Below are 14,193 nucleotides of genomic sequence, written 5' to 3'. Positions count from 1 at the left end.
AGACTGGGGTCCAGTGTTCACAGCCTAGAACTCTCTCTGACTGCCTCTTAAGAAAGAACTGATGGTCATCACCAAACATCAGGGCAGCAGTTCGTGACCTGGCACGTTGTGTTTGATTAAATTGGTTACCAAATTTTCCTCCATCTGCATATTTGATGAGGCGTGACTCAAGTGACCACTTGCTATTTCCATGAGAAAGAAATGTGAGGAAACATTTCCTGGAGCAGAAATAATCTGAATCCAGGTGTTCCTGCAGGTCATGTGCTGGCTAGGCTGCCGCTCAGAAAAGGGTGAGTTACTCCCAGCTAGGGCTCCCAACCTCACTAACTTGTGGAAGGAAAGCAGACATTATTGCTTCCCTGAAAGTGGGTATTAATGATGGCCTTCTAAAGAGGACAAGGATGCAACTGCATCCTTCACTCATATGTTACAAGTATTTGTGTGTGCATTCATTCTGCGATGAGCGTAATGGTTCTACAATTAATCTCTTCTTGTGACTTACAACTTCTAAGATGTGCTTTTAGAAATGTTACCACATACATTTTGTTTGTAGCTTTGTATATTAAAATTAGGTGACAATAAGGACAAATACTAGAATTAAAATTCTACCTGTGATCAAGTAAATCATTATCGGGCTATAATTCTTTGCTTCTTTGAAGATTTCTTCTTTGGTTCTGGGACACTAGACTCTCCAGGTGTTCTGAAAATTGCACTGACCCCTCCTCCTTAGTTTCTGCTAGATCTCCCTCACCTGCCCTAACTTTTTCATCGGTTTCCACGTTGATTTGCTTTGTCATCTCATTCATTGCGGGACTTTGAATGCTACCTACATGTTGTCAACTTACAACTTTCTTTCTTTACTTCTCCAGTCCAAACTTGACACCTAAACTCAAGATTGATAAACCCACCTGCTTATTTAACCTCTATTTGATGTCTACTACAGTACCCCCAGGACTTCCCTGATAGCTCAGTTGTTAAAGAATCTGCCTGCAATGCAGGAGACCCTGGTTCAATTCCTGGGTCAGGAAGATCCACTGGAGAAGAGATAGGCTACTTACTCCAGTATTCCTAGGCTTCCCTTGTAGCTCAGCTGGTAAAGAATCTACCTGCAATGTGGGAGACCTAGGTTCGATCCCTGGCTTGGGAGAAGGGAAAGGCTACCCACTCCAGTATTCTGACCTGGAGAATTCCATGGACTGTATAGTCCAGGGGGTCACAAAGAGTCGGACACGACTGAGCAGCTTTCACTTTCACAGTACCCCTAAAGCCCCACCCAATTTTCTCTGCCCCAATTGTGATAACTCCATCCTTTCAGCTGTTCAGGCCCAAAGCCTGGGAGTTGATCTTCACTCCTGTGTTTCTCTCCAAATTCACATCACATTGTCAACAAATCTTGTTGGGTTTGCTTTCAAGCTATATCTAGCATGATTTCTTCTCACTTTCTCGATTATGGTTCATATATCCCTAGACTATGGTATCAGCCGTCCTTTTTCCCTGCTTCTGCCATGGACCCCAGTAGGCTCTTCCCAGATCAGCAGCCAGTGTGCTCCTGTTCAAAGGCAAGCCAGATCCCATCACTTCTCCATTCAAAGGCCTCCAATGGCTTCTCATGTTGCTCCGAGTGAAAGTCACAGTTCTCATGGGGACCACCCAGGCCTCATTCACTCCATCCCTACCCTCTCCACTGCTGTCCCTGCCCTCCAGACACACTGGACTCCCTGTGTGTCCTTCACGCTCTGAATGCTCCTGCTTGGCAGTCTTAGATTTGCATTTCCCAGACTGCTTTGCCCAGGCACCCATGTGGCATTTTCCTGAGTGGCACCTTCTCCGTGTACCCTTCCCTATTTTAATTCATGGTTTTCCTCCCTACCTTGGTTGCCCCTGCACCTTTCCCTGCCTTATTTTTTCACCATCATGCTCCTCAGCATCTAACACTCTACTGTATTGTTATAGATAACTCTTTGTTGTTATTTCTCTCCCCTCTAGACTCCTCAAGGGCAGAGATTCTGTGTCATCCTCTGCTGTGTCCATACTGCCTGGGTGCTCAGGAAACCAGTTGATGCCTAGGAGAAAGTTCTTCCTTCTTTAGGAAGACAATGATTGAGACAAATCTTATCAGCCAAAAATTTGATTTAAAAACCAGGCTTCTTGTATTGTGCCATGCTATAAAACACATTTGAATAGATGACATTTTTATGGACTCTTATGAAAAAAGATAATTGCCATGTGAAAAACAAAACTAGGCATTCTTTTTTTTTAACTCTCTAAAACCATGGAAATATTAGAACTTTATTAACATTTTTCCTAGCTAACTTACTACACTAATATTTTCTAACTTTTCATTGTATTTTATTTTTCCATTTATTTTTATTAGTTGGAAGCTAATTACAATATTGTAGTGGTTTTTGTCATACATTGACGTGAATCAGCCATGGATTTACATGTATTCCCCATCCCGATCCCCCCTCCCACCTCCCTCCCCACCCCATCCCTCTGGGTCTTCCCAGTGCACCAGGCCCGAGCACTTGTCTCATGCATCCAGAAAACTAGGCATTCTTAAAAAAAAAGTTGCTCCAATGTTTTCTTGAACATCATTATTCATATTTGGGGACTGCTTGCCATTCAAAAATACTATTTTAGATGATGCTATTTAGCCTTAGATCTGAGGCTTTCATAGCCAAGTTAATATATAACATTTAACTAACTTTGCAGCTTTACCTTTTCCATCAGTTAAGCTTGATTTTTTATCTAGAAGATGAGTATGAAAATAATTCATATTTGACTTCATAATGCCATTCTCCACCCAAAGAAGCAGAGCTTCTTGGAGAAATGGATGATTCCAGACCTGAGGCAAAGACAATGCAAGTGATGCCTAAGAGGTAAGAGAATTATGTCAAAAAAGGACAAAAGAGTGTGTTAGAAGAGACTCTTCCTAGCCAATTTTGGGATAATTTGACTATCAAAAAGAGTTAACGACAGAAGCTGTATATACACACTGCTTTGAACAAAATCGGCAAGACAATAACTCCCTGTCACCAAAGAGAGAGAGAGAGGAGTGTGAGAAAGGAAGCCTCTTTTTGAAAAATACCAGCTAATAAATGTTGGAGGAATGATGGAATTAGAAAATCAAAATTATCAAAATGCCAAATTATTATCCCCGAGGTAACTTGTTACTTACAAAGAGAAAGCATTAATTTTTTAATGGAGAGAGATGACAGTTACCACTTGAACCAAGTGATGCAAAATTACTAATAGTGGAATATCTTCACCTTACCTTTCTCTGATATGGAGCAAGGGAAACTAATGTGCATAGTTTACGTTACTATGAAATCTTCTTGCCACAGAACTGACTCTAATCAAGCCCCTAGATTTTGCTTCTGCTTTACAGGAAATATTCAGTATAAATGCACAAGTGGAACCCTGAAATGATGTGTGCAGAAAAATCTAGGACATGGGTGTGCTACAGGATAGCAGCCTGGACTTTCCAAAAAAATCACAGTCCCAGGAAAAAAAGAAAAGTAGGGAGCCTATTCTAGTTGTAAAAATATAGAGATACAATAACCAAGCAACACAGCATATAAAGTTAATTCAATACTGGATTAAAGTACTCTTTAAAGATATTCTTAGGACAATCAGAAAATTTAAATATGGAATGGATATTAAATGATGTTATGAAATGATTTTTACTTTTCTTAGCTTTTCTTGTTTGATAATTGTATTATGGACATTAAGAGAACATCCTTATTCTTAGGAAATGATGCTGAGGTACAAAAGTTAAGTGGCGTGATATTTGTAATTTACTTATAATGATTTAGAAGAAGAAACTAAATAGATGGATATATATGTATATATATGCATACACACATATATACATACACACACATATATATTTAGAGAGGATGCACAAACGTGAAAATACTAAAAACTTGAATTTTGCTAAAGGGTACCTAAGTATTATACTATTCTTTCAATTTTTCTGTATTCTTGATTTCTTTTCAAAATAAAAGAGTGGGGAAAGCAAAAATGCGTGTGAATTAACTCTAAAAACACACTGCTCCACTGATATTTTGTCCTTTGATGGACTATTTTAGGGATATGTTATTTGTGTCATGTCTCAGTAAATTCAATTGTAGTAAAAACCAGCAGTCACTATTAGGATGAAGAAAACTGAACTTGCTGTCAAGTCTTGGCTACATGACCCACTATCTAGTGATCATGGGCAACTCACTTTTGACCCTTAAGGTTTAGTTTCCTCATTTGCAAAATAGGAATAATGTCCTGCCCACTCACAAGATATTATGACATAATCATACTTTCAACCCAAATTAATATATAGCTGAATTCCTTTTTCTTCTCCTGAAGTGTGAAAATAACTTCATGAAAGAAGAGAACTTGACCCTAGGCATTCATGAAAGTCTTACCTTTTAGACCACAAAGTCTACACATGGCTGCAAACACTGTAGATTCCATTTCAATATTTCTGACGCCGGCATTATACGCTCTCTTCAAGTAATCTAACCCCTTTTCTCTGGAAAAAGAGCACAGTGCTCCATCTAGTCGACCCTGACCTGAAAGAGAATGAGGAATGTTTAGTGACTTGATGTCCCACTACAGTTGCTGTGGCATCACTAAGAGGCTTGCTGTCAGACCAAGTGCTCTGTGGCTAAGTCTAACCTGTGGCCTGCACCCCCAGGTAAGGTAAACCTAGCCGGTAAATCTAGCCATCAGAATCATCCTACCAGAGGACATGAGGCAAGATTGTGCCTAGCTCAAGCATCTCACATAGAGTGGGGTCTCCACGGCACTGAGCTCCCCAACTCTGGGGCAAGTAACCACTGAGTGGCCTCAGCAGCCAGCACTGTGCCCAGGGATAGCGGGATCTGGAGGGTCGCTGGAAGATCTGCCCTTTGAGGAAAATCTCAGGTTGCTCCTGTGACTGGCAGATGGCCCAGAAACGGTTGCTGCAGAAGAATAAAATGCTCCAAGCCCCAGTGATGATCCTAAGCTACTTGAGGATCAGGAGGGTGGTTTGGATATTGCAATTCCGTCTGACCATCATAACCATGGTAGCAGCCTACAGACTGTTGATTTGTCAACCCTGTTCCCTGCCACACACCCCAGGCTGCACGCTAGCCTCTTGTGATCACATTTTCCCCTTTTAGGATGCTCTCAGTGTTTATTTAGCACTTAATTCCACCTGCACCTACTAGTGGGGCCAGAAGGCGCTGGAGAAAAGGCAGATGCTATGACTCCTCCACTGCGCATGCGCTGGGAAGAGACGTCACCGGGTCCTACCTCCGAGGGTGTCCTTTTGAAGCAGGGAGGCCAGTATACACTGTTCTCCATATTGCACAATTCTTTTTTTGTCTCCCTTTCCTCTCCTTTTCCCCCTTTCCTTTATCTTTTATGCTGCTTCTACTGTCCCTACTTCTCCCGCACTCCTTGGAGCTGCGTGCTAACACCACTAATGAACCAGTCTAAACGCAGACATCCCACAAGTCAAGCAGGTAATGTCAATGAGGTGCCTGGTGGGAAGGGAGCAGCCTCACCTCACCTTCAATGAATGCAGCCCCAGGTGTGACTTGCCAGGGCGGCTGTGCATAAATTATTTTATATTTTTAATATTATGTTATTTCAAGAAGCCAAAAATCTGGGTTTTTCATATGAAAAATGAAATTTTTTTTCGTTTTTCATATGAAATATCCAGAACATATAAATGTTGGCAAAATAATTCACATTTTAAAAATACTGTGCAGCCCAAAGAAACATTGACTCCTACATGTGCTCTTTGCAAGCTCTGGCTTAAACTCATTGGTGACCCTCCAAATGAAGGGGCCAGTGGGCTGAGATGGAGTCTTTACCCTATCAGACCCAAAGCAACTCCTATTTTATAACACGTATGTTGTGACAACACATTTACTAACCTGAAGTAACCAGTATAGATAATATAATGTATCTTCACACATAATTGCTTAGAATTCAATGTAGTACTTTAAGTTTGATCCAAAGGGAAAAGAAAAATAATTAAAAATGAAGTAATATGTGGTTTGATGAACATACTTAGACACAGCTGTACTACAAGATTTCTAGAATGTCCTCCAAGGAATGGTACCAACCCTGGTTAGATTCTTTCTTGTGGAATGAGAAGGGTCTGTTCTGGAATGATTTTTCTCCTGGCCCCCCACCCCTTGTAGCAAGAACTGCTACTTGGAAGTCACCTTCAATTTGTTCCTAAACTTGATTTGAGGACCTTTTACTCATGGCTGAGAGAGAAGAGAACTGATCTGAGACTATTCCATCCCTTCAGGATTTCCTCCTCCAAATATTTTTCCTGAGTTCCTGGTTCCCACTCTTTTCTAGGTACTTGCTCCTTTTCAAGGTACTGGTGAATGTACCTCAAAATGGCAGAAGCAGAGAAGTGTATCCCCCTTCTCCAGTTTAAATTAAAGGTATAAACAGAGATAAGATTTTACTAACATCACTAATTGCATAGAGTATCCAATTTGTTCTTGGAGGATTAAACCCACTCTCAAAATAAATTCATTATGTGTATGTCTCTTCTGCTTATTATGTCCTTACATTTCTTTACTTTAGTAAGTTGAAAAGGCTGTTTCAGTGCCTCTTTAAATCCCCAACTATTAATTCTCTATGGTGAAGTTTTTAATATAAATTATAGGTTTGAATAACAAAGTATTGCTGGTAATTTTCTGCTGCTTTCACAGTTTAGAAATTCTTCTCACCTTCATAAAAATCATAGGTACACATCGTATGTCCAATGAGGGTTGGGAAGTTGGAAATTTCTTTGCTACAGTTGAATAGTTCCTCAGCCAGCTCTTTGTCAAGTTCGGTGCTTCTGGTGACAATGTTGTCCAAGATTACCTGTTCAAACCGGGGCTTAAAGAAGGAGTCTACAGCTTCATCTGTTATTACAACAGATCCCGGTGCAATCCCTGCAGTGTGGGAATAAATAGGTGGTTACAGAAGAATGTCACTTAGAATTGACTTGTGACACATAGTATATAATCTCTTCTTCCAGCATTAATTAATGCTAGCTACTAATGATTCTCTGGATTTTCAAGTTTTAAATTATTTTCTTTTCCAAATGCAATTAAGAGTAACACTCCAAACAGGCATTTACATTTGCTGTCTTTCCAGATTCACATTTACAATGTGATGGGGTTTAGATTTCAAGATAAACATGACTCTTGGGCATGCAAATTAGTATTGGCCTTCGGGCTCAAATTTGAATAAATTAGGTCAGAAATAAACTAAGTGAGACTGCCAGCAAGTAGTCTTCATAAAGTGATGTGACTATTTGATATTTAATCTTCTCTGCAACTCTTTGATTACTATAATTTATTTGCATCACTGTCCTCTCTTCCATTTGATCTTCATCACATCCATTTCCTCCTCCCCTCTCCCACCGCATGTAAATTAGGCCTCTTGTCTGACCTTCCATTGCTACAAAGTCTGGTTTGCTCCTGGGACTCAGGAACTCAAGTCTCTGGGACTTGAGAAACCATTTTCTGCCAACTGTTATTCCCCTGGCCTGACGTGCTGTCTCATCCTCCCCCATGCACTTTCATCAGACTAACTCCAACCCCCATTCTTCAAGTGTCAGTTTAAATCCCTTCCTTTAAAAGATCTGAATCCACAGTGGGGTGTGGGGAGGTCTAAAAGGTCACACAGATAGATTACATTCAATTTCCCCAGGAGGCTTTCCCTGGTGGCTCAGATGGTAAAGAATCCACCTACAATGCAGGACACCTGGGTTCGATCCTTGGGTTGAGAAGATCCCCTGGAGAAGGAAATGGCCACCACTCCAGTATTCTTGCCTGGGAAATCCCATGGACAGAGGAGCCTAGCAGTCTATAGTCCATGGGGTCACAGACAGTTGGACATAACTGAGCGACCAACACTTTCTTCACTAGATTTTCTCTGTCCTAAGATTCATTACATTTTTTGTAATTCCTCATTTGTTTGTCTGTTGTCCTGATAAAACATAGGCTCTATAAAGGCAAGGGCAGTATTTGTCCTGTTTTCTCCTTGGTAGTATTACGCCTATCACATTATAGGTTTTGTTGTTATTCAGTCACTAAGAGTCTCCAGCTCTTTGTAACCCCATGGACTGCAGCACACCAGGCTCCTCTGTCCTTCTCTATGTCCCAGAGTTTGCTCAAATTCATGTCCATTGAGTTGATGATGCGATCTAACCATCTCATCCTCTGCCACCCCCTTCTCCTTTTGGCTTCACTCTTTCTGAGCATCAGGGACTTTTCCAATGAGTCAACCCTCAAATCAGGTGGCCAAAGTACTGGAGCTTCAGTTTCAGCAGCAGTCCTTCCAATGAATATTCAGAATTGATTTCCTTTGGTATTTACTGGTTTGATCTCCTTGCAGTTCAAGTGACTCTCAAGAGTCTTTTCCAGCACTACAATTTTTTGTTTGTTTGTTTATAGTCCAGGTCTTTATTTTTACACCCATCAGGCCATGAATTCATAGAGAATGGGCTCCAACAGTTTGGGTTCCTTTCCATTGGTCCTCATGAAGTGTACTTCTCTGGGTAGAGCAGGCTGTCACTTCAGCTGAACCCAAGTCCCTTTCTAAACTTTGGCTTCCTTCTTTCTCTGATCATTTTCCTTCACATATTTCAGGAAGCATCTCAGCTCTTAGGTTGCTTAATATGCTCTATATGTACATTAATTCTCTTGGCAAGAATCTTGCCCTTAACTTGTTTGTTTACAATGATGCCAACAGCATGCTGGGTAACACTGTAGACTCTCCCAGTTTTGCCATGGTAGCATTTGTGGGACATTCCTTTTTCAACAATACCCATCCCCTTGATATCCACGATATCATCCTTCTTGTAGATTTCTCTGTATGTGGCCAAAGGAACAACTCCGTGTTTTCTGAAAGGCCTAGGGAACATGTAGCGGGTGCCCCTCCTCTTTCCCTTTGTGTTGGTCATTTTGGTGAATTACTGGAAGGTGGCGGTTCTGGCCGAAAGGCCAGCACCACAATTTGAAAGCTTCAGTTTCGGCGCTTAACCTTCTTTATGGTCCAACTCTCACATCGATACATGACTACTGGAAAAGCCATAGCTTTGACTATATGAAACTTTGTTGGCAAAATGATGTCTCTGCTTTTTAATATACTGTCTAGGTTTGTCAGCTTTCTTTCCAAGGAGCAAACGTCTTTTTATTTCATGGCTGCAGTCACTATCTGTAGTGATTTTGGAGCCCAAGAAAATAAAGTCTGACACTGTTTCCAGTTTTCCCCCTTCTTTTTGCCTTGAAGTGATGGGATCAGATGCCATGATCTTAATTTTTTGAATGTTGAGTTTCAGGCCAGCTTTTCCACTCTCTTCTTTCACCCTCATCAAGAGGCTCTTTAGTTCCTCTTCATTTTCTGCCTTTAGAGTGGTATCATCTACATATCTGAGGTTATTGATATTTCTCCTGGCAATCTTGATTATAGCTTGTGATTCATCCAACCCACCATTTTGCATGATATACTCTGCATAACAGTTAAATAAGCAAGGTGACAATATACAGCCTTGTCATATTGCTTTCATAATTTGAAACCAGTCTTTTGTTTCATGTCCAGTTCTAACTATTGTTTCTTGACCCCCATATAGGTTTCTCAAGAGACAGGTAAAGTGGTCTGGTACTCCTATCTCTTTAAGAGTTTTCCACAGTTTGGTGTGATCCACACAGTCAAAGGCTTTAGTGGAGTCAATAAAGCAGAGGTAGATGTTTTTCTGGAACTACCTTGCTTTCTCCATGATCCAGTGAATGTTGGCAAGTTGATCTCTGATTCCTCTGCCTCTTCAAAACCCAGCTGGTAAACCTGGAAGTTCTCAGTTCACTACTGCTGAAACCTAGCTTGAAGGATTTGGAGTATAACCTTGCTAGCATGGGAAATGAGCTCAATCGTATGGTAGTTTGAACATTCTTTAGTATTGCTCTTCTTTCAAATTGGAAGGAAAACTGACATTTTCCAGTCCTGTGGCCACTGCTAAGTTTTCCAAATTTGCTGACATACTGAGTGTAGCACTTTAACAGCATCATCGTTTAGGATTTTTAATTAGCTCAGCAGGAATTCCGTCACCTCCACCATCACATAGTGATGCTTCCTAAGGCCCATTTGACTTCACATTCCTAGATGTTCAGCTCTAGGTGAATAACCACATCATCATGATTATCTAGGTCATTAAGACCTTTTTTGTAAGTTCTTCTATATATTCTTGCCACTTCTTCTTAATTTCTTCTGCTTCTGTTAGATTCTTACCATTTCTGTCTTTTATCATAGTGGTTCAGTTGGTAAAGAATCTTCCTGCAATGCAGGAGACCCAGGTTCGATCCCTGGGTCAGGAAGATTCTCTGGAGAAGGGAATGACAACCCACTCCAGTATTCTTACCTGGAGAATTCCATGGACAGAGGAGCCTAGCAGACTGTAATCCATGTGGTCACTAAGAGTCAGACATGACTGAGCAACTTTCACTTTCACTCTTCATCCTTGCATGAAATGTTCCCTTGATATCTCCAATTTTCTTGACAAGATCTCTAGTCTTTTCCATCCTATTGTTTTCCTCTTTTTCTTTGCATTGTTCATTTAAGAAGGCATTCTTACCTTTCCTCACTGTTCTCTGGAACTCTGCATTCCGTCGGGTATCTTTCCCTTTCTCCCTTGCCTTTTGCTTCTCTTTTTTTTCCTCAGCTATTTGCAAAGCCTTCTCAGACAACCACTTTGCCTTCTTGCATTTCTTTCTCTTTAGGATGGTTTTGGTCACCACCTCCTGTACTGTGTTATAAACTTCCTTCCATAGTTCTTCAGGCATTCTATCTACCAGATCTAATACCTTGAATTTATTCATCATCTCCACTGTATAATCATAAGGAATTTGATTTAGGTCATACCTGAATGACCTAGCCGATCTCCCTACCTTTTTCGATTTAACCCTGAATTTTGCAATAAGGAACTGATGATCTGAGCCACAGTCAGCTCCAGGTCTTGTTTTTGCTAACTGTACAGAGCTTCTCCATCTTTGGCTGCAAAGAACATAATCAATCTGATTTCAGTATTGACCATCTCATGATGTCCATGTGTAGAGCTGTCTCTAGGGTTATTGGAAAAGGGTGTTTGCTATGACCAGCATCTTCTTGTGAAAAAACTGAGCATTTACCCTGCTTCATTTTGTACTCCAAGACCAAACTTGCCTGTTATTCTGGGTATCTATTGACTTCTTACCTTTTCATTCCATTCCCCTATGATGAAAAAGACATCTTTTTTGGTGTTAGTTCTAGAAGGTCTTGTAGGTCTTCATAGTACCAATCAACTCCAGCTTCTTTCGCATCAGTGATTGGGGCATAGACTTGGATTACTGTGATATTGAATGGTTTGCCTAGAAATGAATCAAAATCATTCTGTCGTTTTTGAAGCTGCACACAGGTACTGCATTTTGGACTCTTTTATTGATTATGAGGGCTACTCTCTTTCTTTGAAGGGATTCTTGCACCCAGTAGTAGATAAAATGGTCACCTGAATTACATTTGCTCTTTCTGTTCCATTTTAATTCACTGATTCCTAAGATGTCGACGTTCAATCTTGCCATCTCCTGCTTGAACACCTCCAATTTACCTTGATTTTTAGACCTAACATTCCAGGTTCCTATGCAATATTATTCTTCACAGCATGGAACTTCACTTTCACCACCAGACATATCCACAACTGGGTGTTATTTCCGCTTTGGCCCAGCCACCTAATTCTTTCTGGAACTATTAGTAGTTGCCCTCTTCTTCCCCAGTAGCATATTGGACACCTTCTGAACTGGAGGGCTCATCTTCTGGTGTCATATCTTTTTGCTTTTTCATACTGTTCATGGCATTCTCATGGCAAGAATACTGGAGTGGGTTGCCATTTCTTCCTCTAGTGGACCACATTTTGTCAGAACTGTTCACTATGACCTGTCCATCTTGGGTGGCCCTGCATGGAATGGCTTATAGCTTCATTGAGTTACACAAGCCCCTTTGCCACAACAAAGCTGTGATCCATGACACATTATAAGTACTCATTATAAGTTCACATTATAAGTAAAAATTCACTGAATGAGTGAAATGTTTCCATAGAGATGCCATAGACAGAGATCTGCAAACTACAACTTATGGGCCAGATCCAGTCCATCTTTGTAAATAGAGTTTTATTGAAACTCAGCCACATTGACTCATTTGCATATTTTTAATGATTGTTTCCACACTAATGCCAGAGTTCAGATGTTACAACAGAAACCATATGGCCTGCAAAGCCTAAAATATTTATTATGTGACTTAGTATAGAAAAAAATTACAAACCTCTACCACAGTGCATAGCCATATCCTTCTGGGTTCTTAATAAATTCCAACATGGGTCAGCATGTGGTTGATTTAGAAAAGCCAGGTAGAGACCCAAAGTGGACTATGATAATAGAACTTTGGTAGGTCAGATACTTTTTAAATAAATCAGAAAAGTAGCTTCTTGAATTATTCACAATGTCCTAAAGACAAGAAAGTGACTGAGAAGGAAACTGAAAATGTGGACATCAATAATGAAGTTATTCACATGCCATCCTATTATTTAGATGCATTGAAACATTTATATCCCAGTTAAAGGCTAATGTACTATTTACTATTTATTCAAATACTTCATAATCATCAAGTTTTGTTGGCTCATCTAAAGAATGGAAACATAAGGGGGGAAGAAAACAAGTTGCACATTCTTCATCTCCAAATCAATGTTTCTTATGACAAAACAAACAAACACATCTTACCAATAAGTTAAGAATTCTTAAGGAGGCCAACTTCAAAATGATAGATATCCACAATAGCACATTGCTTTAATTTCCCACAATTCATAGGCCTTCATTGTGCTGCAAGGGATGTATATATCATGAAGCAAAACACCTAGAGTCCATGACCATAAGCTGGATAGTCAGTAGGTTACCTTGCCCACACTGGACACTTGCTAATATCGTAGGGAAACCTCAGCGGTCAGGATGGTACACTTCATGGGCACGGGCTGCACAGACAGATCCTTGTATCCCACAACTCAAGAATTCTGAGCACTTTTTATAACAACATTATCCATTTCATCCCCAAATGCCTCATTCCCTACTATTGCCTATTTAGCATAACATTAGCTAAACAACCATCCTGAAGGATGCCTGATCTAACAATGATTGCTAACATTCTCCTTCTCTTCCGAATGGACATCCATAGATGTCCTTTAATCCATCTGTGAGGGTCTTGGATGGACTTTATTCCTGTACCACAGCTATGGAAAGGACATGATTTTTTTTTAACATGTTTGTTTCCAGTGAAGCACGACTTAGCCACCTGTGTAATTCTAAGACCAAATTTTTTTTAATAATTCCCAGCTTAAAAAAAAAAATCCCATTCAGTCCTGTCACTCTGTCAACCCAACATTTTCAGTTACAATGCCCTGCTGTTTGCATTTCTTGACATAGTAGAATCATCCTCTCACGAGATCTGCTCCTGAGGAAAAGGTTGAAAAAGAAGGTCTCCTCAGAACTTTACCTGAACCCAGGGTGGATATATAAACAAGGCTCCTGACCAGTTTCCTGGCCAGCCAAGGAATAAAGGAGGAGGGTTGGTGATGAGAAAAACTTTGGAAGCATCTCCCGACTCTTCCCTAACAGCCTGGCCTGATGTCTTCTGGTATGTCCATGTAGAAAAGACCCAGACCAAGCCAAGAAAAGGGTAGTCACTGCCGTGAGCTAAAAACAATGCTTTCCTGAGAACTATTGACATCTTCTTACTTAGCTGATAAACAAGGCAAGTCTTAGTGATTTTTTTTCACTTGAAAGCAGTTATTTCTGTCACTTATAAAATTTTTAAGCTTCAAAATGTATGCTAATCCTTGAAACTTACTCTTATTCTCAAAGCAAATTTCCTAGCAATTGTTTCACTCTTCCCTTTTAGAACACCTAAGCCTGTCTGGGCAATGGGCAATGTGATGTCTCACTCCAGGGTTCCACGCAGGTAAAAAGAGAAAGATTATACATACACCCATATATGTGTGTATATATATATGTGTGTGTGTGTATATATACACACACACACATATTTCTTTAAATTCCTTTAGTTTTCTCTAAGTTTAAATTTCCAAATTGCCTCAAGCTCAGCCTCCTGACACTT

At 40.3% G+C, this 14,193-nt stretch overlaps 1 protein-coding gene and 1 pseudogene across 1 annotated transcript in view; both read right to left on the bottom strand.

Moving 5' to 3' along the window:
• UPP2 (uridine phosphorylase 2) overlaps positions 1-14,193 on the bottom strand; it is a 39,414-nt gene that overhangs the window by 11,173 nt on the left and 14,048 nt on the right. The window contains exons 5-6 of the mRNA XM_043488355.1: positions 6,741-6,950; positions 4,422-4,568 (exon numbers count right to left, since the gene is read on the bottom strand). Coding sequence (XP_043344290.1) covers positions 4,422-4,568; positions 6,741-6,950 — 357 coding nt within the window. The remainder of the gene's footprint in view (positions 1-4,421; positions 4,569-6,740; positions 6,951-14,193) is intronic.
• Positions 8,484-9,035, bottom strand: LOC122453979 (annotated as a pseudogene).

The sequence above is a fragment of the Cervus canadensis genome, chromosome 15 (genome assembly GCF_019320065.1).
Source record: "Cervus canadensis isolate Bull #8, Minnesota chromosome 15, ASM1932006v1, whole genome shotgun sequence".
Taxonomy (NCBI): Eukaryota; Metazoa; Chordata; class Mammalia; order Artiodactyla; family Cervidae; genus Cervus; species Cervus canadensis.
Note: the sequence above shows the minus strand (reverse complement) of the source record. Positions and strands in the feature narration are given on the sequence as shown.